The 23,890-nt window shown below is 54.4% G+C and overlaps 3 protein-coding genes across 5 annotated transcripts in view; 2 read left to right on the top strand and 1 right to left on the bottom strand.

The window, feature by feature from the left end:
* Window positions 1–1,536: 1,536 nt before the first annotated feature.
* Window positions 1,537–15,573, bottom strand: LGI3 (leucine rich repeat LGI family member 3). Its single transcript, XM_014478095.2, has 8 exons — window positions 11,592–15,573; window positions 10,698–10,769; window positions 9,847–9,918; window positions 9,458–9,529; window positions 9,282–9,353; window positions 7,859–8,028; window positions 7,562–7,726; window positions 1,537–6,668 (listed from the first exon to the last, which is right to left on the bottom strand). Exons 1-8 carry the CDS (start codon window positions 11,795–11,797, stop codon window positions 5,851–5,853), a joined length of 1,647 nt encoding a protein of 548 aa, XP_014333581.2. The 5' UTR covers window positions 11,798–15,573; the 3' UTR covers window positions 1,537–5,850.
* Window positions 15,574–18,273: 2,700 nt separating this feature from the next.
* Window positions 18,274–21,280, top strand: SFTPC (surfactant protein C). 2 transcript variants are annotated; one of them, XM_005895312.3, is made up of 6 exons: window positions 18,274–18,432; window positions 19,162–19,320; window positions 19,910–20,032; window positions 20,271–20,381; window positions 20,729–20,876; window positions 21,076–21,280. In XM_005895312.3, the coding sequence occupies exons 1-5, from the start codon at window positions 18,328–18,330 to the stop codon at window positions 20,864–20,866; spliced, it is 636 nt and encodes a 211-aa protein (XP_005895374.2). In that variant the 5' UTR covers window positions 18,274–18,327; the 3' UTR covers window positions 20,867–20,876; window positions 21,076–21,280. The 2 variants fall into 2 exon arrangements, with proteins under 2 accessions (XP_005895374.2, XP_014333578.1); XM_014478092.2 differs by lacking the exon at window positions 19,910–20,032.
* An 858-nt stretch (window positions 21,281–22,138) lies between these two features.
* BMP1 (bone morphogenetic protein 1) overlaps window positions 22,139–23,890 on the top strand; it is a 47,262-nt gene continuing 45,510 nt past the window's right edge. For both annotated transcript variants that reach the window (XM_070375502.1, XM_070375503.1), the window contains exon 1: window positions 22,139–22,292. In XM_070375502.1, the coding sequence (XP_070231603.1) occupies window positions 22,139–22,292 (154 nt within the window). The remainder of the gene's footprint in view (window positions 22,293–23,890) is intronic.

Raw genomic sequence — 23,890 nt, 5'->3', positions numbered from 1 at the left:
CACCATAGGTTGGAGTAGCCCTCGAAATGGGAAATGTGGAGGTGGGAAGCGGAAACAAAAAGGTGGGGCCGGGGGAGGAAGAAACGAAGGAAATTCGGAGACTTGACTTTCCGGGGATCTTTATTGGCTCCCGTCTTTTACCTCGTTTTCCCGCCCTCTGTAAGATGGGAATGGGAGTGAGATGGGTGGAGGTCCCGGGTTAGAGGCTCCGTCGAGAACTAAAGGAGGTTTGGCTGAGCGCCAGCAAATCTGGCTCTTAAAAGCACTAGGCCAGGAGATGGGTAAGCGCTTCAAAGATGCTGAGGTGACCTAGACAGAAAGCGGAGAGGACTCGGAGGAGAGGGAATCTGAGGGACTCATCACCTCCATCCCAACTCATCCTGAAGGGTGGGCTGCAGGAGTTGACTTCTCCCACGTCCCTGGGCAGGCAGATTTGAGAGATTCTGGGTGAAGTCCTCAGTCCATCTTCCCCCAAAATTTGAAATGCCACCTATTTTTGTGAGTCAAGAGCACAGATATCCCTGAGAGCTTTAGTATCAAGAATCGCCACTTTGTAGTGCATTTTTGAGCTCAAGGCTTGAACTTTACAAGACCCCTTTTTACCATTTAGGAAGTAGGCTCAATGGTGGAAAGTAACTTGCTCAAGGGCACCTGATGGTGTTTGCAGGTGGACTATAAACAAATGTTTGGCTCAGCCTTCTTTTGAGGGCAGCTCTAAGAAGGGACAGGTAATGGGAAAGCTCCTCTAGGAGGAAGGTATGTATCTGGAAGAAGGTGGGAGGCTAAAAGAGAAAATTTGCAACATTGTAACATATATATTAGTATATATGTCACTTGACTGAGTGATATATACATATATATATATATGTAAGTGGTAGTCACTCAGTCATATCCCCCTCTTTGTGACCCCATGGACTGTAGCCACCAGACTCCTCTTTCCATGGAATTCAGGAAAGAATACTGGAGTGGGTAGCCATTCTCTTCTCCAGGGGATCTTCTTGATCGAGGGATTGAACCCAGGTCTCCCTCATTGCCAGCAGATTCTTTACCATCTGAGCCACCAGGGAAGCCATATATCTATTTCAATAAAAATTATTTTTGAAAAAACAAAAGGCAATCTTTGCTGCTTCTACAGCGTTGCTGGTGGGGTTACATTCTTGGTACCTCTTCTGCTAGGTGCCCCATTCCTCCTCCTGGACATGGGGAGCACGTCACCCACCCCCGACCCAGCACGGCCTCTTCACTGCCTCACAGAGCTAAAGTGAGGGTGACAGCGGAGCTGCCCAGAGCTGTGGGGGCAGGAAGCTTGGGCAGTTACTACTTTTTGTTACAGCCATAGTCAACCCTCACCATCTATCAGAAGGATGGAGTAGCTAATGATGGAGGCCAGGGAAAGGAGGCTTCTTGGGAATAAATAAACACTCAGTGATTATACAGTCATAATTATAATCATCAGTTTTATTGGTACTGTTGAGTAGGAGAGCTTGCAGTGAAACTGGCCCACAGGAGAAACTACCCCCAAGGCCCTGATGCCTCCTTCTCTCCGCCCCACCTGCTCACATTGTTTGGAGCTCCCACCTAGACTGGAGGAACAAGAACCATCCAGGGCTAAGGTGCTGGCAAGAAGGTCCTGACCGCCATGCAACATTGTAACAAAGGTGAAAAATATCCTTGTCTTCTTGGGGTAGAAGGATGTGATTGATCCTCTGGACAGCCAGGAGGAGCAGGTTGGGGAAGTGCACAAAAAGGAAAGGACATTGATTCTTCTGGAAATAAAGCTGCCTGGGCTGACTATGTGCATGTGAACCTCCAGCAGCCTTCAGTACTTGCTGCAGATCTGCCTCTCCTCCCCTACCCTCGATGCCTTCCAGAGTCACCTGACCTCAGCATCACAGGCCTCGCTTTACCCCCATTCACTGGAGAGGAGCTCCCCCGTGCCCACTCTAAGCCAACCCAACTGGGACCATCTCTCAAAGGGAGACTCTTGGTCCCAATGACTGTGCTAGGAAAATGTAAGAGACAATATGCCAGAGGTCTGTGGCTGAAAGCAGAGCTCAGCAGGGAGGGGTGTAAGGCTGACAGCTGAGGGGGGTTACCCTCCTGGGCTTTGGCAGAGTGAGTGGACTCTGCCTCTCACGCCCTTTGGTCCTGAGCTGTTGACACAGTCACCCGGTTACACTAGGTTGCTAAGCAGCTCTCTGGACATACAGATGACCTGCCCTTGGCAGGTGACCATGCAGGCATATGGTGGGTTCCAGCCCTGCCTTGTGCAAAAAGCTGGTCATTCAGGAGGGGGAGTGTCTCTCATCCCCAGGAAGTGCCCTGGTGGGGGGTGGGGAGTGACAGTCAGAGTGATGTTTATCTTTCTGCTACTACTGCTGCTGCTGCTAAGTCACTTCAGTCGTGTCGGACTCTGTGCGACCCCATAGATGGCAGCCCACCAGGCTCCCCCATCCCTGGGATTCTCCAGGCAAGAACACTGGAGTGGGTTGCCATTTCCTTCTCCAATGCATGAAAGTGAAAAGTGAAAGTGAAGTCGCTCAGTCGTGTCCGACTCTTAGCGACCCCATGGACTGCAGCCCACCAGGCCCCTCCATCCATGGGATTTTTCAGGCAAGAGTACTAGAGTGGGTTGCCATTGCCTTCTCCGGTTTATCTTTCTACTGGGTGACAAAATGCCAACATGTCTAGAAGACTCAACCCACTTTCCCTGGCAACCTCTCCCCTGGCACAGGATAAGACCCCATTTGAAAAAGTAGGACAGGCATTCCCAGGACAGTGTGGCTGGGGGACCCGAGAGGTACCTGCTAAGCCAAGAGCACGTGAATGTGGTTTCAGAAGGTGGAAACCCAGACATATCATCTATGAGGTTCCCTGTTGTGAGAAGTGGGCATCTGAGGCTAACGGTAAGATGTAGGGTACAGGGGCTCTGTGAAGATAGAGAAGGACAGGGAAGCCTGGCGTGCTGCAGTCCATGGGGTCACAAAGAGTCGGGCATGACCTAGTGACTAAACAACAACAGGGGCTCTGAGACTGAACATGGGTAGAATCCTAATCCATAGAAAGCAGGTCTCCTCAAAGATCAGCCTTCTCCCTGCCATTAAACAGTCTTCTGTGAGACACTTGGGTATCTCATAGAGTCCTACAACCAAAAAAGTCTTAGCTTTGTGCCAGACACACGATTCTAAGTGTCATACACACATTGTTGTTGTTCAGTAGCTCAGTTGTGTCTGACTCTTTGCGGCCCCATAGACTGCAGCATGCCAGGCTTCTCTGTCCTTCACCATCTCCCAGAGTTTGCTCAAACTCATATCCATTGAGTCACTGATGCAATCCAACCATCTCATCCTCTGCCACCCTCTTCTCCGTTTGCCTTTGATCTTTCCCAGCATCAGGGTCTTTTCCAATGAGTTGGCTCTTCACATCAGGTGGCCAAAGTATTGGAGCTTTAGCTTCAGCATCAGTCCTTTCAATGAATATTCAGGGTTGATTTCCTTTAGGATTGACTGGTTTGATCTCCTTGCTGCCCAAGGGACTCTCTAGAGTCTTCTCCAGCACCACAATTCACAAGCATCAATTCTTTGTTGCTTAACTTTCTTTATGGTCCAACTCTCACATCGGTACAAGACTACTGGAAAAACCATCGTTTTGACTATATGGACCTTTGTCGGCAAAGTGACGGCTCTGCTTTTTAATATGCTGTCTCGGTTTGTCATAGCTTTCCTTCCAAGGAACAAGCATCTTCTAATTTCATGGCTGGAGTCACCATCCACAGTGATTTTGGAGCCCAAGAAAATAAAATGTCACTGTTTCCATACATACATCAACATATTATAAATCTAATGCATTCAAATCTCACACTAACCCTGTCAGGTAGGTAGCATGGTTAGCCACATTTTTTAGATGAGGAAACTGAGATTCAGATAGGTGAAGGAACATGCTTGAGACCTCCCAGCTAGTAAGTGGCACAATCAGGATCAGGCAAAGTAGGTTTTATTATCTACTTTACAGAAAGAGACGCTCAGCTGGGGGAAATCAGTCCACTTGCTTGAAATCTCACAGCAGGTCTGAGGGTGGCAGCCATGATGCATGTTTGTCCAGCAGAGGGGGATGGAGAGGAGACCGACCACTGAGCTGGTCCTTAGCCCTATTGGTTGGACTTGACCTGACCGAGGGACAGACAATGGGCCCCAAGACTGTGATCTCCAGGAAGGAACACTTGGCCGTGAGTCAGCCCCAGGTGATCGAGACTAGTCATACTGGCCCAGCAGCTGAGTGTCATCAGCGTGAACTCCTGACCCCAGCACCAGCTGACCCTGGGATGCTTACTCCTTCCTTAGAGGGAGGGGAGCAGGGAGGAAGGGGGTCTGACATCTGATGCTGGCCCCCTCTAAGCATCAGGGACAGAAAACACAGCTTTGTTCTTAAGGAAATAGGAGCTGCAGATCATCATCATTGATACCTAAGAGCCGTCAGTGGGGTGGGATTTTTATTTGAAACAAGTGAATCAGATCATTGCCCCCAAGTGCCTCTGGGCATCTTGCTACCTGGGGGCCCTCACACCATCTGGGCACAGGGAAGAGCCTCCCCACCCTGTGCCTCCCCCACCAGTTCTGCATCTCAGAGCCTTCTATTCCCGGTGTACAGCAGAGGGCAGCAGAAGCTTGGCTGTCAGGAGCCGCTTCCTCTGGACCCTCCTTCCCTCTCTCCCCACTCCAAGACTCAGCTTGCACTGAAAGGCAGTGCTTTTGGGGTGTGTCTCTGTGGTTCAGAGGGTGCCAGGGCCCCCAGGGTGCTCTCCACTCCTGGCACCTGCCCAGATACCTCAGGTGCTTGGCCAGCCCTTGGACACACTCAAAGGAGCCCATACAGCACAGGGTCCATGTCCCAAAGGTAGGGCTGAACCCAGAGGGTGGTCAGAGGCAGGGGCAGCTACAGGAAAGAAAAGCAGAAGGCCTTTACCTGGGTGGTCTCCTGTCCCCCAGTGAACCAGATTCAGGGTGAGAGAAGGAAACTCCAGTGGGAACAGAGACAGCGCTGGGAAGAAGTCAGGGTCAGCTGTTGTTGTTATTGCTTCAGGCGGAGGGGTTTTGCCCCCCAGGAAGTCCGGCTGGTACCCAGAGGCTGGTACCACCATTCCCATCATTATCAGCCATGGGGTGGGCACACCAGGGGGTGAGTGGAGGAGGACCGGTACTATGAGCCCCTCCAGGAAGAGAGGCAAGGTCACAGAGGAGACCCCCTTCAGGCAGCACTGAAGCTGTACATGTGCACACAGAGATGGGCGTGTAGACAGATGTGTGTGCATGTCACTGAAGAAGGGTGTCCAAGTCCACATGTGCCTGCGGAGGGCACGTGGCGTGGGAGAGTGTGCCCGGCAGCAGGAAGGATGTGGCCACGGGCTGCAATGCGGAGCATGAGCAGGTAAACAGACAACTGGAGCACCAACAGGAAAGACCAGAGGGTCCGAAGGATAAGCCAAAGAGCAGGAGGGAGCAGTTCAGCCTCCCTCCCTCCCTCCCAGGACCCCTCCCCAGGCCAGAGCACGTGGAAGGCAGCAGAGCGAGGGCGACTGCGGGCGGGGTCAACAGGCGTCCATACGTGGGAGGGCACTGGGCGCTGGGTTGCCAGGTGCGCACACAAGTCTTCATGCTGATTCCAGTGAAGATGAAGGGGCATCCCTGGGCTATAGTTCATGGTGCGGCCCGTGCTCAATGGGGTGTGTACACGTGAGAGCACGTGTCATGGATGGGCTGTGTGTGTCTTCCCACAAGCGCATATGTGGCTCACCTGGAGGCTCCCACCCAGCCTCCAGTGTTGCCCGAGGAACCCCGAGGCCCCCAAAGCCCCCTAGGCACTGAGGTCCACCACCACATGTCGGTACACCAGAGTCTGTCCCTTGAAGCTGGGCGCCAGGAGCAGCTGGGCATCCCCAGCTGGCATGTAGCAGAAAGCCCGGGGGGCCTGCACTGCCAGCTCTTGGAACCGCACAAACTTCTGCCGTCCCTCATCCCACTGGTAGATCTGCGTGAAGGAGAAGTCGCTGCCTAGTGCCAGGTAGCGGCGGCCGCCCACCAGGAAGGGTTGCAGGGCCAGCGAGCCCCGGGAGGGCAGGGCCTGCACCTCGGAGAAGCGGGCACCCTCCCAGCGCAGGATCTTGGAGTCACCAATGTAACGGCTGAGGCACAGGTAGCTATCGCGGCCTGCACGGAAGTGTTTCACTGCCTGGGCATCAGGCACCTGGGTCACCTCACCCTGAGCCACAAACTGCTTCTGGGTACGACTCCACTGATAGATGACGGGAGCCTGCGAACTGCTGGACACGATCAGACGTGGCTTTCCCTCACCATCCACGAATTCCAGGTCGGTGTCACGGTGCCAGGGGTGCAGGGCCTGGTGGGAGTAGAAGCCGTTCTGATGCCAGCGGTAGAGGCTGGTGGCACCCGCCTTGGAGCTGTCGGCCACAGCGAAGTACCAGTCGCCGTCGATGCGGAAGGCCTCAAGGTCGTTGGGCTTGCGCACACGCTGAGGGTCAATGTCCTGCAGCTTGGTGAAGCGCGTGGTGTTGGGGTCCCAGTGGTAAATGTAAGAGCCCCCAAACAGCTGGGCCACCACCACATACAGCTGGCTGTCCACCACCATTGGCTTGCAGTGCACTGCAGAGGGGGCTGCAGGTGGAGGGGAGTGGTGTTAGGGGCCCCCCACGCCACACCCTCAGAAAAGAGGGTTGGGCCCTCCGAATAAGGCTCTCTGCTACAGCATTCTCTCCCTGCTGAATGTCCATCGTGTGCTCAATGCTTTCTAATTGTCTCACAGCTAAGAATCCATCTCACCATCACCCTCCCTTTGCCTTTGACTCCAGAGTTCCAATATAAGCTTACACTGAGCACAAAATAGGTGTTGCTAGATATTGACCAACTGAATAACCATCATGTCAGTTTATTGTGTACAAAGGCTCAGTGGTAAAGAATCACCTGCCAATGCAGGAGACACAGGTTCTATCTTTAATCCAGGAAGATCCCACAGGCTTTGGAGCAACTAACCCACTGCACCACAGCTATTAAGACTGTGCTCTAGAGCCTGGGAGCCGCAACTACTGAGCCTACCCGTGCTGACCCCATCCGGGCCACACCTGCTGAAGTCTGCGTGCTCTAGAGTCTGTGCTCCACAGTAAGAGAAGCCGCTGCAATGAGAAGCCCATGCAGCAACGAAGACCCAGCACAGCCAAAATTTAAATATAAATAAATAAGTAAATATATATATATATATATGATTCAGCTTAGGCATCCCCTCTATCAGGAAACCTTCCCTGATTGCCCAGGGTAGGCCTCTCCTTTGGCCCCCAGAGCATTGTGGTCATATCTTCCTCCTGGCACCTATGTATTACGTGGATGTTATCTGTGTATGTATCAACCTCCCCCCTCGCCAAAAACTAGAAAAGTTCCTCTTGTGGACAGAGACCATGTCTCATCTATCCTTCTACCTGTAGGAACTCAAGGAAGAGAAACAACAGAGCCCACCCCACCCTCAGGGCCACCACTGCCAGGCCAGGCCTAGATACCTGGGATTCTATCATAGTCTCGAAGCTGCCTTTCAACATAGTCCCACTTGAGGATGGTGCAAGCGCTGGCTCCTGGCTGGGCCAGAGCCAGATAGAGATCGCTGGAGTAGAGGAAGGGCTCGGCTGACACTGCTGGGAAGGACAGCGTCTGGTACAACACGAAATCTGCAGGGATGAGGGATTAGGGGTTAGGGTTAGGTTAGGGAGAAGGGTTAGGGCTACTCGACTGGCAAGGCAGGGCACAGGGAGCATCCCAGGGGAGACCCAGCCTGATGGCCAAGGTGGGGCATCTCCTACCTGTGGTGATGCAGTCGAACTCACGCAGCGGTAGATCCTGCACCTTGTGCTCTTGGAAACGGGGTGGGCTGGCGCAGTAGATGGGCGCCACCGTGGTGTTGGTGTGTGCCAGCCACTCCACCAGCCACTTCACCTTGCAGTCACAATTGAGCGAGTTGCCCCGCAGGTCCCTGGATCGTGAGGGTGATGGAGGAGGCACAGAGAGGGGCAGGCTCTCAGCTGCTCTGCCCACCCAGGCCCTCTAGGTTTTCAGTAGATGTTGGCAAGGCTGCTGCTGGTTGCTCACGTGGCATCTTTGTGCCGGTCAGAGAATGGTCCCCCACAGGGTGGGCTCAGCCCTGCAGACACGTGCTTGACCAGGAGAGTACAGGCTGAGTTTCAGCCCCTACTTGCCTCCTTGGCCAGGTGCCTTTTCCTGTGTAAGACTTCCACATCTATCTGTTTCATCCCCGTTCCTCCAAACCTTCCTCAGTCTGGGGCTTTTGTTTTCTTGTAGAAATACTGATCAATGACTGTGGCTATGCTACTGGACTTAAACCAGATTCAAATCAAACATATGTTCTAAAAGCACATATTCAAAAAGTACATCGTAGGAGGGAGGCTCAAGACGGAGAGGTGAAGTGAAGTGAGGTCGCTCAGTCGTGTCCAACTCTTTGCAACCCCATGGACTGTAGCCTATCAGGCTCTTCCGTCCATGGGATTTTCCAGGCAAGAGTGCTGGAGCGGATTGCCATTTCCTTCTCCAGGGGATCTTCCCAACCCAGGAATCGAACCCTGGTCTCCCACATTGCAGGCAGACACTTTACCGTCTGAGCCACCAGGGAAGTCCCAAGACGGAGAAGACATACGTATACTGATTGGTTTCCCAGGGGGCGCTAGTGGTAAAAAACCCCTCTGCCTATGCAGAAGACGTAAGAGATGAGGGTTTGATCCCTGGGTGGGGAAGATACACTGGAGGAGGGCATGGCAACCCACTCCAGCATTCTTGCCCGGAGAATCCTATGGACAGAGGAGCATGGTGGGCTACAATTCATAGGGTGGCAAAGAGTCAGACACGACTGAAGCAACTTGGCATGCACAGAGCTGATTTGCATTGCTGTACAGCAGAAACCAACACAACGTTTTAAAGAAATTATCCTCCATTTAAAAATAGATTAAAAAATAAAATACTTACCAAATTGGAAAAAATATACACATAATGTCTTGCATGCATTTTAAGAGGGTCCACAAATGCCTTGAAGAACCTCAACTTGAAAGGCTACCAATCTCTGTATAAATCAACCTAGCCTTCTCCCCCGCCCAAACCTAAACCCTCCCAGCCTGTCAAGACCTTATGGTCTTCCAATTCTGGCTCCCACACTGCTCCCTCCAGGGCCACGCCCCTTTGTGCCATTGTCAACAAAAAGTAGGACTCAGGCCTTACAAGTCACTCAGGATGTCCAGGGGCCGAAAGATGTCTCTAGGCAGTGTCTGCAGGTTATTGTTGGCCAGTGAGCTGAAAGAGAGACCTCTGGGTCACCTACCTGAAGGTCATGCCCAAGGCCAAAGGCCACAGGAGACAGGGGGCTTTGGGCCAGTGTATGAGCGTGATGTACTCACAGGTGTGTCAAAGACTTGAGTCCTCGGAAGGTAAACTTGGATAATGCCCAGATGTCATTGTTCTCAATGAAGCTGGAGAAAACAAGAACTTATTTCAGCTGCCATTCAGCATCCCAGACCACTTCCCCCAACCCCAGCTGCTTCCCTATGGCCCTTCTAGATTCCATCCCATGACCCTAACGCAGGCTTTCATTCTGAATCTGGACATGAAGACTGTGGTGACAGGCATTCAGGTGGGATGGTTTACGCAGAGGGATGGATGAAACGACCTTCTGCTCGGGCCCTGCAGTCAGAGGATTCAAGGGCTCTCTTCCCACCTCACCCCAAGCCCTCCCCTCTCCATCTCTGTTCTCAGCCCTCCTCCCAATTCCCCTTTCCTTCCCACGCACAGGTACTGCAGGTGTGACAGTCCTGTGAAGGCATTGTCTCCAATCAGTGTAAACTTGTTGGAATTGAGTAACCTGCAGAGACAAAGGCGGATTAGCGTTTCCAAGGGCACTCCTGCTGTGCCAGCTCCCAGCCAGTTGCCTCACCCCCAAGCCATGCCTCCCACCCTGGGGACACTAGCGGAGGGTCCTGGAGCAGCCTGGGTGGCAAGTCCAGGCGGGAATCTGCTCTGGTCCCAGAAGCTCCCAGGGCCCCCATTTGCTCCTAGGGTATATCTCTCCTGCCAAGTTGGGTCCTTCCCCACAGCTCTGCCTCCCACCCTCACCCAGCTCACTCCAGTTCGTCTCAGATCGATGGCAACTTTGAGGATAACCACGTTTATCTTTTCTTGTGACTGGGGCTTCAAGCATAAATAGCTCCCTTTGGAATTCCAGACCCTCCTGTCTTCCCTCCCTTTCAGCTCCAGGCTCTCTCTTCAAATCCTGATCCTTGGGGTCACTTGTCTCTAAGGTGACCTCTCTCACCTGCACTGTCCACCCTCTGGCTCCAGCCCGAACTATCACACCCAGTTCTTTGGGGTCTCCAGAGGACACAAGTCCATTCCTAACTGGGCCCCAAATATCCTCGTTCTTTGCTTTTGCGTGCAACCTGGACCTTCCTTCCCCAAACTGCTGCTCTCTGCGCCCCTCTGGACTCTGCACTGCTTCACTATTTGTGGCTTTCCCATTGGAGCGAGAGTAAGGGACACGTGCACCTTGACCTCCACAGGCAACTTAGGATCACTCTCCTCGCCCCTCCCCCTAGTCTTCCCTCCCCCTTCCGACCCTGCCCTTCAGCGAGGCCCTGTCCATACAGGAACTGCAGCAGTGGAAGGTGGGAAAACGCTCCATCCTGGATTTCGGAGAAGGCAGCATTCACCAGCGTCCTGCAGGGGACATCTGAGGGTCAGTAACCAAGGGGAGAATACAGGACTGTGCTGGGATGGCATGAAGTGGACAGGGCAATGTCTTCTGTATACACTCGCCTTGGAAACTCCCCATGTCACCTGGCTCCACCCCCCTCCCCCTCAACCTGAGGCTATCTTTCCCTTCTCACAAGCTCATTATCATCCTCCACTACTGACTCCCTGAGCACCAAGGCCAAAAGAAGATTCCATTACCCATACCTGCTTCATCATCCAAACACCCACAGTGTGCTGGGTGCTGTTGAGGGATGGAGCACTGGGATGGGGTGGTGGATTAGCATCTTGCCCTCAGGGACCAACCACACAGCCTATCTAGTCCCTTAGGCTGCTTGCTGCAAGTGATAGGCTGGCTGGCCCCAGCAGAGTGCTGGCGAGACCAGTGGCAGGCGTCCACCAGGGCCAGGGCACGGTAGGGGTGTATCTCCCTTCCACCCTTCCCCCTGCTGCCACCTTCCCCCTCCAAGAGGCCTTCTGTCCTTGGTATGACATCACAGGCAGGGGCCCCCATGCTCATGTAAACAACCCCCTCCCTCCAAGTCCAGTGCCCGCACACAGTAGGTCTCATTAATGCTGATGGTGATGATGATTCATTCTTGGCCATAAACACTCGCTTTTCCAGCCATGGCTGCTTTCCCCAGCATGACTGCAGAACTCCCAGCCAGGCTGGAGCCCTCCTGGTCCTCACACTCTGTAGAGAGGGAGCAAGGGTTCTCCCCAGAGCAGGGTTTTTGCCTTCTTCTTTCCCGCCCCCCACCCAACCACACCCCAGTCCAGAGCACTCACAGAGAGATGACCTCGGAGGGCAGGTTCCTGGGCACTGCCTTAGAGTCCACGCAGAAGGCAGTGTCCCTAGTGCAGGAGCAACTCGGGGGACAGGGGGGCGTCTTGGGGGGTCTCTTGGCGCCGACTTGCAGCATTAGGCAGAGGCCCAGGGTAGACAGCGCCAGGAGCCGGAGCCCTGAGACCCGCCTGGCCTGCAGCCCCGCCATGCTGCCTGCGAGCTCGCGGCCCCCGCCCCACCGCTCCCGGCCACCCCGTGCGGGCGCTCCCGAGCAGCCGCTGTGACAGCTAGGGTCCCCCTGGCTGTCCTCTGCAGAGCTACTCCTCCGGCCCTCGGGCGCCGGCGGCCGTCCCCGCCCCTGCTCGCTCCCGCGAGCCGAGCACTCGGAGAGATGCAGAGATGCGCGGATCCGGGGGCCGAGCCGAGGGCTGACAGGTTGGGAGGACGCGGACTGCGGCGGGCGGCGGGGGCGCGCAGGGCGGAGCGGGGGAGTCCCCGGTGTGGGGAGGGGAGTAGCCACAGAAAGGAGTGGTTGCGCCCCGGTCGGCCGCTGCGCGCCCTGCAGGCGGTCTCCGGGGCCATCTGCTCACCGGCCTGGCACCCAAAGCGGCTGGGCGCGAGGGTGTGTGTGTGTGTGTGTGCGTGCGCGCGCGCGCAAGATCTCCTTGTGCAACCTTCACGCGTGCACACTTGTCTCTGCACGGACATATATTTCCCCGGGGCAGGCATTGCTACGCTTTGAATCTATGTGCCTCTGTGCTTCTATCTTGGCCCTCAGCGGCCTGTGAGCAGAGTTCGTGGCATGCCATGTGTCATAAGTGACGTGCGTGTATTTGTTCACATCTCCGAAGGCTAGTCAACAGAATGTGCCTTTGTGTCTGTGCGAACCTAAAGGGGAAATATCACTGGAGTTGGAATGGGAATGTATGGAAATCCAGAACATTCCTCATGAGGCACAGTCTGTGGTCGAGGGTACTGGGAACGGCCTTGGGCATTTCCAGTCCAGCCCTTGGTTTAACAAAGGAGGAAACTAAAGCCCCAGTGCAGAGGAAAGCAGCCAGCCTTATCACATCTACTAGCTGCTGTGTACTCTGTGTACTTATCGCCTCAACCTTTTGAGGTCTTTGTTATTAAACACCTTTTGCAGATAAGGAAAGTGAGACCTGTAGTACCCAAAAAAGAAAGGGACAGAGCAAGGGTTTAAAACGCACTCTGCCTGACTCCCTGGGCTCCCTGGTAGCTCAGCTGGTAAAGAATCCGCCTGCAAGGCAGGAGACTCTGGTTTGATACCTGGGCTTGGAAAATCCCCTGGAGAAGCGATAGACTCCAGTATTCTTGTCTGGAGAATCCCAAGGACAGAGGCACCTGGCAAGCTACAGTCCATGGGGTCACAGTCAGACACGATGAGTGACAGAGAACACACGACCTGACTCCAGAGCCAACAACCGTTCTACACATGGGATTTTCAAAGTCTGGTCCAGGGAGCCCAGGGGTCTGAGGACCTTCCAGGGAGTCTTTGAGGTCAAAACAATTTTCCTAATCATGTTAAGGCATTATTTGCCCTTTTCATTTTCACACTCTTACAGAAGTACCCTGGAATTTTCCAGAGGTTACAAGACATATCTTCTATGAAATTAAAGAAATCTGCAAAAATGTAAAACAATGACGTCCTGCTCCATAATTTTTTGTTTTGTAAAGTAGTTAATTTCATTACATAATTTATGTTACATGTGCTACAAAACATTGGTATTCAGTCGCTAAGTCGTGTCTGACTCTTTGCAACCCCAAGAAGTGCAGCACGCCAGACTTCCCTGTTCTTCACTAGATATCTGCCTGAGTTTGCTCAAACTCATGTCCATTGAGTCAATAATGCCATCCAACCATCTCATCCTCTGTCGTCCCCTTCTCCTCCTGCCCCCAAATTTCCCCAGCATCCCAGGTCTTTTCCAATGAGTCAGCTCTTTGCAACAGGTGGCCAAAGTATTGGAGATTCAAATTTAGCATCAGTGCTTCCAATGAATATGCAGGGTTATTTTAACTAAATTAATTCAGTTTTTAAAATTTCTTAGTAAATATCAATATGGTAAGTATCGATAGCTGTAAGACACATAAACAAAAGCACTTTAGGGTTTTCACTACTTTTTAAGTGTTAAGGGTTCCTGAAACCAAGAAGTTTGAGAACTGCTGCTCTCTACTATGTTATTTCCCAGGAGTGTGTGTGTGGGGGGAGGATGATTGTCTGAGAGCTCACAGGTACAGTTAGGTGGATGGGCTCCCAGTTCAGTGCTCTTTCCATCAGTCCAGAAAGCCAAGATCACTGGATAGAAGATGCTTCCCCATCTGTCCCTAGCCTCTGCCAGACAGGGATTCTCTGGTGTGAGCGTTAAGTCCATGTTCTCCCAGCCAGGGATGCCCCTGCCCTTGGATGCTCACTTGCTACTGCCCGTCCAGCTGCCCGTGCTGCCCTCCCCATGCCAGTTTGTGGGAAGACAAGCAGTGGGGGTGGGGAGGGTGGCCTGGGCAGCTGGACAACTGTCCCCACCCGTCCCTGGCACGGCTGTGCCCAGAACACAAAGGGCAGAGTGAATCCTGTCCCTCCCCTGCAGCTGAGGGGCCAGAAGGAGGAAAAAGAGAAGTCACACACAGGAGTGGCTACCATGGGCTTCTCCATCACCCATGGTTCTCAGAGAGCTTTAACTCAGATACAGACAGAACGGGGCAGTCTGGGTCCTATTCTTAGCCAGTGAGAAGAGGTGCCCTGGGGGGTGAAGTCCATGATGATAATCATGACGACTGAACTTGCACATCGTGATGTCATTGGATCCTTACAACAACTTGGAAAGAGGAGCAAGATAGGCTGTATTAGTTCCCTTTCACAGATGAACACGTGGGTGCATGCGAAGTTACTTCAGTCGTGTCCGACTCTTTGCGACCCCATGGACTGTAGCCCGCCGGGCTTCTCTGTCCATGGGATTCTCCAGGCAAGAATACTGGAATGGATTACCATGCCCTCCTCCAGAGGATCTTCGTGACCCAGGGATCGGACCTGCATCTCTTATGTCTCTGGCGTTGGCAGGTGGGTTGTTTACCACCTGGGAAGCCCACAGATGAATGCACTAAAGCCAAGAAAGGCAGAATGACTTATCCATGGTCCCAGAGCTGAGCTTATCAGTGAAGCACTGTGTCTTCTACATACTGAGGGAATAAACTACTGACCCCTCATTAGGAGCCCTGTCATGTTTGGTGACAGTCTCATTATCACCGAGTAGAGTTACAGGTTGGCTGCATGCATGTGCCTGGCCCTGTGTGAAGCCTCAGGAAGGCATGGTCTCAGGGCTGGTCCCAAGGGCTGGCAGCCTGGTTGGGAAGAAGGGCAACACAAAACACCCACAGAGCTGAAGGGGACAGCGGTGCCTGCTAAGTGGCAGGTGAATGTGCAGGAGGGAAGGGGTGCTGTGGGTTAGGGTGGGAGCACAGAGGGGGTGCCACTGGCTCTTGCCTGGTCTTTTAGGGTGGGTGGTATTCAGAGAGGTAAAGAGGCATTGAAGGTACGCTTCCCAGCAAGGAGAAATGGCCTAAATAAAGGCCAAAGAGTGAAAAGCCTATAGCGGAGGGCTGGGATAGTGTGGGGGGAGGTGAGGTGACAACCTGCATGCTCAGCTGAAGGTCCCTTGACCCTTTCTGGAAGGAAGAAAAGAATCCCAAGACCTTCCATGTCAGTGCCAGCATGTAAATTTCCCTTATGAAACTTGAGAACACCCTTCCTTCCCCAACTTCCAAAAAGGCAAAAATGAATTAATAAAGAAAGGGATAAAAACAAAGTTGTAAGAACCACAGCCTAACGGCAGCCGGCAGGGGAGACTTTCCCCAGCAGCCAGAGATGCTGGCAAGCTCCAGGCACAGCGCCTGCTCAGAACCAGAACAAGCCCCACAGCTGGATCATGCCCCACCCACCCCCAGGATGCCCACAGGGACCCCCAAGATGCTTGCCATTCTCCTTGGTTCTCCCGCTGGCCCACTGCCCATCTGGCTCAGGTCCAGTACGTGCGAGTCAGCCAATCAATCCCAGTGTTGCCAGGACAACCGGGGTGAGAGTGGGGGCCCTGGGGCCAGCAGGGGTGGGCACGGCAGGCAGGCTGTCTCCTGCATCTGGCACCTGCAGCAGCTGAGGCTGCATACAATCCCCAGAAGGATGTTTCTCCTCCCTCCTTCTTCCTGGACTCCCATCCCTTTCTTTCCCTCCTCCTAGGACACTTGCTGCTAGAGGCTTAGGCAAATATTTAAAGCAGCAGTTGGAGGTGAGGAGGGTGGTGGGAACAAACACTTCTGTCTCTCCTTTCCGGAGCTTCTCTTCTGGGACTCTCAGCTCAGATGCCATGCCGTTGTGTAACCTGGAGGCTAAAGGCTCTCCAGCTGGAGAGGGGGTCCTTGTGGAGACAAGGGAACCTGCCAGGGCTGGAGAGCTGGGGGCCAGCTCATGACTGAAGGGCAGGGCCAAGGTGGGGGGGGGTGCCCAGCAAGGGACAGGAATTGGGGTGAAGTGTTGGAGTTCAAGTACAAGAAGAATGGGGTGAGGCCAAGAGAGGAGTGAGGTGTGGGGCTCTGACTTACACTCGAGTTAAAGTTCAGAGGTGAAGGCAATGTAGAGACCACTTGGCCCAGCAAATAGAGGGAGCTGGAGAGAAAGGAGGCAGTCATTAATTGACGTGGTTTATTACTACAAAGCAACAGAGACGACTTTGGGGAAAGAGACAGGAAAGGGGTAGAGAGGAGAAGAAGAAGATCCAGAAGCGGTTCAGATCTGGGTAAGAGCATCCTCAGGGCAAATGCAGGAACAGAGGATATAAAAAGAAGAGTGTTGAGAGGGTAGGGCGTGAGGCAGCACTAAGCAAGTGGGCTGATTCAAGGGCAAGGAGATGGGGACCCCCATCAGACACCACCACCAGCCCTGTGCAAGGCTGTCTGGGCATAACTGTCAGGTGAGGAACTGCTATCAAAAGCCTCTAGCTTGGGACTTCCCTGGTGGTCCAGTGGCTAAGACTCCACACTCCCAATACAGGGGGCCCAGGTCCAATCCTTGATCAAGGAGATAGATCCTGATGCCACAATTATGATAGAAGGTCTCAAGTGCCCAGTGCAGCCAAAAAAAAAAAAAACCCTCCAGCTTGATCTCTGAAAATGGTTTGCTCCCTTGATGCAGAAAACCCACAGAAACATGCAAATCCAGAAGTTCAAATCTTCGTGTTCACTTTAGGAACATTCATGAAACGGCACAGGCTATCAAGGGTATGTATATCCCTAAAGCCACCAAGTATTTGAAGGATGTCACTTTAGAGAAGCAATGTGTGCTGTGCCCTTGTTCCAACTGTGGAGCTGGTTGATGTGCCCAAGCCAAACAGCGGGGCTAAACATAGGGTTGGCGACCCAAAAAGAATGCTGAGTTTTGCTGCACGTGCTTAAAAATGCAGACAGTAATGCTGAACTGAAGGGTTTCAATGTGGATTCTGTGGTCAATAAACCCCCAAGATGCCGCACAGAACTTTGCAGAGCTCACAGTCGGATTAACCCCTGTGGGACTCCCCCTGCCACACAGAGATGATCCTGACTGGGAAAAGAGCCAGTTATTCCTAAACTTGCACAGGAACTTGCGCAGAAGAGAAAGCTGTCCCAGAAGAAACTGAAGAAGCAAAAATGTATGGTCTGGAAAATAAATTCAGCATAAAATAATTGCAGGGACTTCCCTGGTGGGGAATCTGCCTGCCAATGCAGGGAACACAGATTCAATCCCTGGTCCGGGAAGATCCCACCTGCCCTGGGACAGCTAAGCTGGTGTGCCACAATTACTGAGAACTCACTCTAGAGGCAGTGCTACGCAACACAAGACGTCTCTACAACAGAAGCCTATGCACTGCAACTAGAGAGTAGCCCCTGCTGGCTGCAACTAGAGAAAGCCTACAAGCAGCAATGAAGAACCAGCACAGCAAAAGTAAACAAATAAATACAACTTAAAAATAAATGCAAAAAAGGTAAAACCAAGTTAAAAAGAAAAACCCTTCAGCTTACAAACAAGCCCATACAAAGAAAGAAAAACTGCATGTTAGTAAGAATGTATAACTAGAAGGGACAGTTTTCAGGATTTGGGAAAGAATGACCAGGGGCATGTCTGAGGTTAGGTACAAGATGTGTGGGAGTAGGCAAAGCAGGTATACCTGAATTGAAAATCTGACACTCCCAGGAAATTTATGAACCATTTATGAAACCCTGCACTGATGCCAAAGCACCTCGTGCCTTTGGTACTGTCCCTGTGGGTCCACAAGATTTCCCCTTCCTGGAGCTTAGGCTCCAGGGGCAATTTCGAGGCAAGTCTGGGGGCAAATCTGTTGGGAAGTGTGCTGGACCCATTGAGTCTGGCCCTTGGTTGCTGAAGAGGTTCAGCCTGGCAGAAGAACAGGAAAAGCCATAAGATGGCAGGGGCAGGTGCCAGCAAGAATGGTAGGCACGCCAGGAAGACACCCACGGTGAGAGGTGTAGATTTCTCAAGGGCAAGGTTGCTCAGCTCACCCAGCTTTGCTTTCCCTGGGGCCAACAGGACTCATGCGCCAGGGCCAAGGGCCCTTAGGCGCTCTTGCAGCTGGCTTATCCGGCCCTTGGCTCTGAAGGGCCAGGAACAAACAGGCTTCAAAGCTGAGGGCTTGGTTGGCAGACAGGGACTGGGTCTTTTACCTCTGTCCTGTGTCCATGCTGGCACATATAAGACCCTCGTCGTACTCAGAGATGAGGAGGGAAGGTGTCTACAGCAAGATGGATGTGGGCAGCAAAGAGGTCTTGATGGAGAGCCCGCCGGTGAGTCTGATCGTGTGTACATGTATGTGTGTGTGTGTACATGTGCAAGAGTGTATCTGTGTACGATGGGCTCTACCTCCTCCAACCTCTCTGGGCCTGTTTCCTCACCCAAATTCATTCACTCAACTAACCTAGGACTGTGCTAAATTAAGACAGGGACACCAACCACTATGACAGAGACTCGGAGTGGCAGACTCAGCAGCCACTAATTCCCATACAAGGGGCTGCGAGCCATCAAAGGGGTCCGTGGAAAAGACTGTAGAGAGCACGGGAAAGGAGCCACTATGCAGGAAGTCACAGGAAGCTTTGCAGAAAAACTAACATTTGAGCTGGCTCCAGAGGAACAAGCTGGAGCTCACCAGGTGGAGAAGGAGGAAGGCATTGCTGGAAGAAGGGATCATACGCCTAAAAGCATGGATTTGGAGGGGAACTGGAGGGTATGGGTGTGGCTGGGATGTCAGAGGTGTGCAGGAAACAGCAGGAAGTGAGACTGGTGAAACAGGCTCTCTTGGATCTGTTCAAGCTAGACCTCACTTCTAAGCATCTATGAGTTTGTTGGAATCCAGGCCCCCTCCTCCAGGAAGCCTCTAACCGGCTCAGCCCTCTTCTACACGTCCATGGCATTGGTTGTTCAGTCCTGGGAGAGAGTGGGAGGGTGTCTCAGTTGTGCAGGGAGAAGGGGCATCTTCATGACCTCATACCTGTCTCCCCGCCTGCCCCACATGTCAGGACTACACAGCAGTCCCTGGGGGCCGGCTCCGCATCCCTTGCTGTCCCGTGAACATCAAACGCCTTCTCATCGTGGTCGTGGTTGTGGTCCTTGTTGTCGTGGTGATCGTAGGGGCCCTGCTCATGGGCCTTCACATGAGCCAGAAACATACAGAGATGGTGAGTAGGCTTGGGATGGGGTGGGCAGTGGATACAGGGCAGGTCAGATAGAGGCCCTGGGATGGGGTGGGCAGAGAGCAAATTGCCCATGGGAAATGAGGCGAGGAGGCAAGTGACACCTCAGGGAAGGACAGAGGGAAACAGGGTGGCAAACTTAGCCTGGGCTTTTTCACCAGCCCCCACCCCACAGTTGAACAATCTGTTTCCTCCAGTGCCTGGTTTCCCTGGGCCTCTCTGAGCTCCCAGGAAAGAAAGAATTGCATTTGAGTAAAGAACACTGGGGCTTCCCAGGTGTGCTAGTGGTAAAGAACCCGCCTGCCAATGCAGGAGACATAAGAGATGCAGGTTCCATCTCTTACGGGTCGGGAAGATCCCCTGGAGGAGGGCATGGCAACCCACTCCAGTAATCTTGCCTGGAGAATCCCATAGACAGAGGAGCCTGGAGGGTTACAGTCCATAGGGTCTCAAAGAGTTGGACATGACTGAAGTGACTGAGCATAGCACAGCACAAAGGGAACTGAGGGTGGGTATGAGCTGCTGGGATGAGTGGGGAAAGAGGAATGCCAGGCAGCACGATGCCCTCCTCTAGGTTCTAGAGATGAGCATCGCAGGCCCAGAAGCACAGCAACGCCTGGCCCTGAGTGAGCGTGTGGGAACCACTGCCACTTTCTCCATTGGCTCCACTGGCACTGTGGTTTATGACTACCAGCGGGTGGGTATGCTCGGACCTCTTGACCCCAAGGCTAGGGAACCAGTGATAATTCTGTGCTAGACCTCTTCAGGTTTGGCCTTCCTACAGGTTCATCTCTCCCCACCCCCAGGGCTTTTGCTAAGCCCCAGATTCCAGTATGACTCCTTCCAGTGCCCAACCTAGAGGGGGATGGCCTAGAGTTGGGAGTGAGCTAGGCAGCACCTTACTAACTGACCCTCTTGTATGTCCCCATGCCCAGCTCCTGATTGCCTACAAGCCAGCCCCCGGAACCTGCTGCTACATCATGAAGATGGCTCCGCAGAACATCCCAAGTCTCGAGGCTCTCACCAGAAAATTGCAGAACTTCCAGGTGGGTGTATGGGTAAGAGGGAGTGGGTTGGCTTTTCCCAGGGCTGCTGGCAGGAGCATTTTAGATGATGATTTTGTCACCTGTAAAACGCTGCTCCTCGTGGACTGCCAGGTGAATGTCCTCCCTGGATTCCCCTGCACTGAACCTTTCCTAGCCAAGTTCCCCATCCCCACCCTGCAGCCAAGCTGCTGGCTTAGCTGAGCCCACATACCCCCTGGGGGCTCTGATTCTAGCACAACACCTTCTTTACACAGAGAGACTGCCTGGCACACCTGAGGTCCCACGATAAGGACCACAGGTGAGACAGAAACTCAGTTCCCAGGCTCCAAACCAGATGCTCTTTCCAGGCCAAGCCCCAAGTGCCTTCCTCGAAGCTGGGCCAGGAGCAGGGCCATGACGCCGGCTCAGCATTCTCTGGGGACCTGGCCTTCCTGGGCAGGACCGTGAGCACCCTGTGTGGCGACGTGCCCCTGTACTACACCTAGGACTGGTCAGGTGAGCAGGTGTGACCTCCAGGGCACGGGAACAGACGCAGCCCGGGACGGTTTGGGCCACCTCTTCATGTCAGCTGACCAGGCACTGGGGGACCCAACAAGATGGGGTCACCTACAGAGCTCCAGGGAGGGAGGGTTTCACAAACATCCCCTCCAGTCCTTCTCCCTCACATAATAAACAGTGTTTCTTCGCTTCCCAGGGCCTCAGGAAGCCCCAGAGGGACAGCGGAGATCCAGGAGCAAAGGGTCTTGTGCAGACTGGCAGGAAGCAGATCCTGTCGACACCACTGGGACTGGCCCTGCAGAAATGGGACTGTGGGAGGAGGTGGGCAGAGGAGAAGCAGCTCCTAGGGCCCAAGGGGGCTCCTACCACCAAAGATTAAAGCATCCTGATTGCAAAACGAAGGGTGTACCTCGTCTGTCCTCTCACAGCCCGGCTCTTGGTGGGGGCCGGCCAGGGGAAGGCTAGAGCCTTGGGGGCGCCAAGCCGGCTTTCCCGTTCTCCCCCGATCCCAGGGTGAGGAGACTGGGGAGCAATCCGCGGGCTCCAGGCGCCCTCCAGTGGCGTCTCCCGAGGGAGGGAGCGAGACGGAGACGGCGAGAGACCGAAGGACCGAACTAGAGGGACAGGGACCGAGATGGGCGAGAGCGAGGGTCCGAGAACCGGAGACAGCGAGAGCCGCAGGCGGGGAAACGCAATCCGAGACAAGGGGGGCTAGAGCGGGGCGGAGGCTGCACGATCGACCCGACGGCGTGTCCGGAGGCCCAGGAGGGGGCTCGGGCCGGACACCCCGGGGACCGGCGCCCCCTCCCCGGCCCCGCCGCCTCGCGCCCCGCGCCGCCCGAGCCCCCTCCAGGCCGGCCGGCTCCGTGCCCTCCCCGCCTCCGGCTGGCGTGCGTCCCGGCCCGGCCGATCGCCGTCCCGGCCCCGAGGGGGGCCGAGCTCCGGGCGAAAACCCGCCCTCCAGCGAGCTCATTTCCCTAAAGAGGGGGAGAGGGAGGGAGGGAGAGAAGGAAAGAGACGGAAAGAAGGGAAGGGAGAGCGGAGAAGCCGGGCCGGAGAGGGGGCGGGAGACAGGAAGGAGGGAGGGCGAGCAGAGGGAAGGGGAAGAGGTAGGGAGAGCTCGGGGGGAGAGCGGGCGGCCGGGAGCGCCCTCCCCTCGCCGCCAGTCCTCCGCTTCCCCTCTCGCCCGCTCCCGCGTCCGGGTGCGACCCGCCGCCGCCGCTGCCGCCGCCGCCGCCGCCGCCGCCGCGCCCGCCAGCATGCCCGGCGTGGCCCGCCCGCCGCTGCCGCTGCTGCTCTGGCTGCTGCTGCTCGCGCGCCCCGGCCGGCCGCTCGACTTGGCCGATTACACCTATGACCTGGGGGAGGAGGACGACGCAGAGCCCCTCAACTACAAAGATCCCTGCAAGGCGGGTAGGTGCCCCCGACTCCGCCGGCCGGTCCCCGGGGCGCCAGGGCCGGGCGCGGGCGGCCCGGGGCCCGGAGGGAGGCGCCGGCTGCTTGAGGGTTCGGGGGAGGACAGTCCGGTGTGGGAAGCTGGGAGCTGCCTGGTTGGCAATGCAGTGGGGAACAAAAGAAAGAGGGAGAGAGTGGAGGGGGGAAGTTTGGGGGAATTGTAGGGACTGAAGTTTTGCTGCGATTGGTGTGAGCTGCCCAGTGGCTACCTCTGGTGTGACCCCAGGAGGGTTCCTCCCGGGATACCGGGAGGAAACCTGTGGCCAAGGAGGCTTTTCCTTCTACTGGAAACTTTTCCGGCCAAACTCCTGTGTGTGTGTGTGTGTGTGTGTGTGTGCACACACGCAGTTTTCCCTTCTGCCAGATCCGGGGCTCCAGCACACTGGTGTTTTCCATCCTGTCTGTCTGGGCTGCCCTAGGGGCTACACATCTGTCCGGCTGGGTTCAGGGAGGCCTCAGTCGCCAAGCAGGTCTCCTGAGACCTACCCCCACCCCCCACCCACCCAGTCCAAGTGGAAGAAAGTTTTTTTCAAGGGATCCTCTGAGATCATGCCCCCTGGGGATCCCATTTCCCCACCAGCAGCAGCAGTTTACTGAGACCTCAGAGACAGCTGTCAAAAGTCAGAGAAGCCAGCTCAGGACTGGGACTGACTTCTGTCCCCCTGTGCCAGAGGCCCCTGCCAAGGCCAAGTGGTGGTGGAAAGGGGGGAAAACAGAACTTAGGTACTGTATATCAGCTCTCTCCATCCTGCAGACACTGGAGGTTAATTAGCCCAGGTCAGGGCCCCAGAGGGTGTGTGTGTGTGTGTGTGTTCTTTGTCCATGAAGACCTGGTGTAACCCCTTCACTCCTGCTGGGCCCAGAGGGATTCCCCCCTCTCCCCCCTACCAGAGTGACCAGATGGTCTTGCACTCCAGCCATTTGCCTGATCGGATGACCCTGAACAGGCTGCCATGGACAAGAGAACACACAGGGCATAAGATATCAGAACCTTTCCTCGACTTCCAGCCTCTGATTTCAGACTGTCTCCAAATAGCCAGGGCCAGGGGAATGACTCGGGGTGCTTGGAATTCTAGACATACCTGTGGGTGGCACGGGGGACAGGGGGTCAGGTTGCTCTGGTTCTGACCCAGGGGACCCCTCTTCGGGTGATGGAGCAGAGCAAACTACAGGCATAAGGGACCTTCCAGTGGGAGCAGGAGAAGCCGAAGCCGAAATCCTTCCTCCTCCACCCGTGCTGCGCTGTGAGCAAACCAGATGTTAGCCTCCATCTTTCTCACTGGGCTTGGGGTGGACATAAGGCTAAGTGGCCAGAGTGTGGGCTTTGCAGGCAGGCAGACATAGCTCTCAATCCTGGACCCACAACTCATTAGCTGTAGCATCTTGGGAACAGTAATTATCATCTCTGGACTTTGCTTTTCTCACCTGTAAAATGGAACTGATAATACATATCTCGGTAGAGTTGGTGGTGAAGATTAAATGTGAGAACACATATAAAATGTGTATTAGAGCTTAACACTCAGGAAGCACTAAATAAACATTGGTGGCTTACCCCA

Source organism: Bos mutus, chromosome 8, assembly GCF_027580195.1.
Source record: "Bos mutus isolate GX-2022 chromosome 8, NWIPB_WYAK_1.1, whole genome shotgun sequence".
Taxonomy (NCBI): Eukaryota; Metazoa; Chordata; class Mammalia; order Artiodactyla; family Bovidae; genus Bos; species Bos mutus.
Note: the sequence above shows the minus strand (reverse complement) of the source record. Positions and strands in the feature narration are given on the sequence as shown.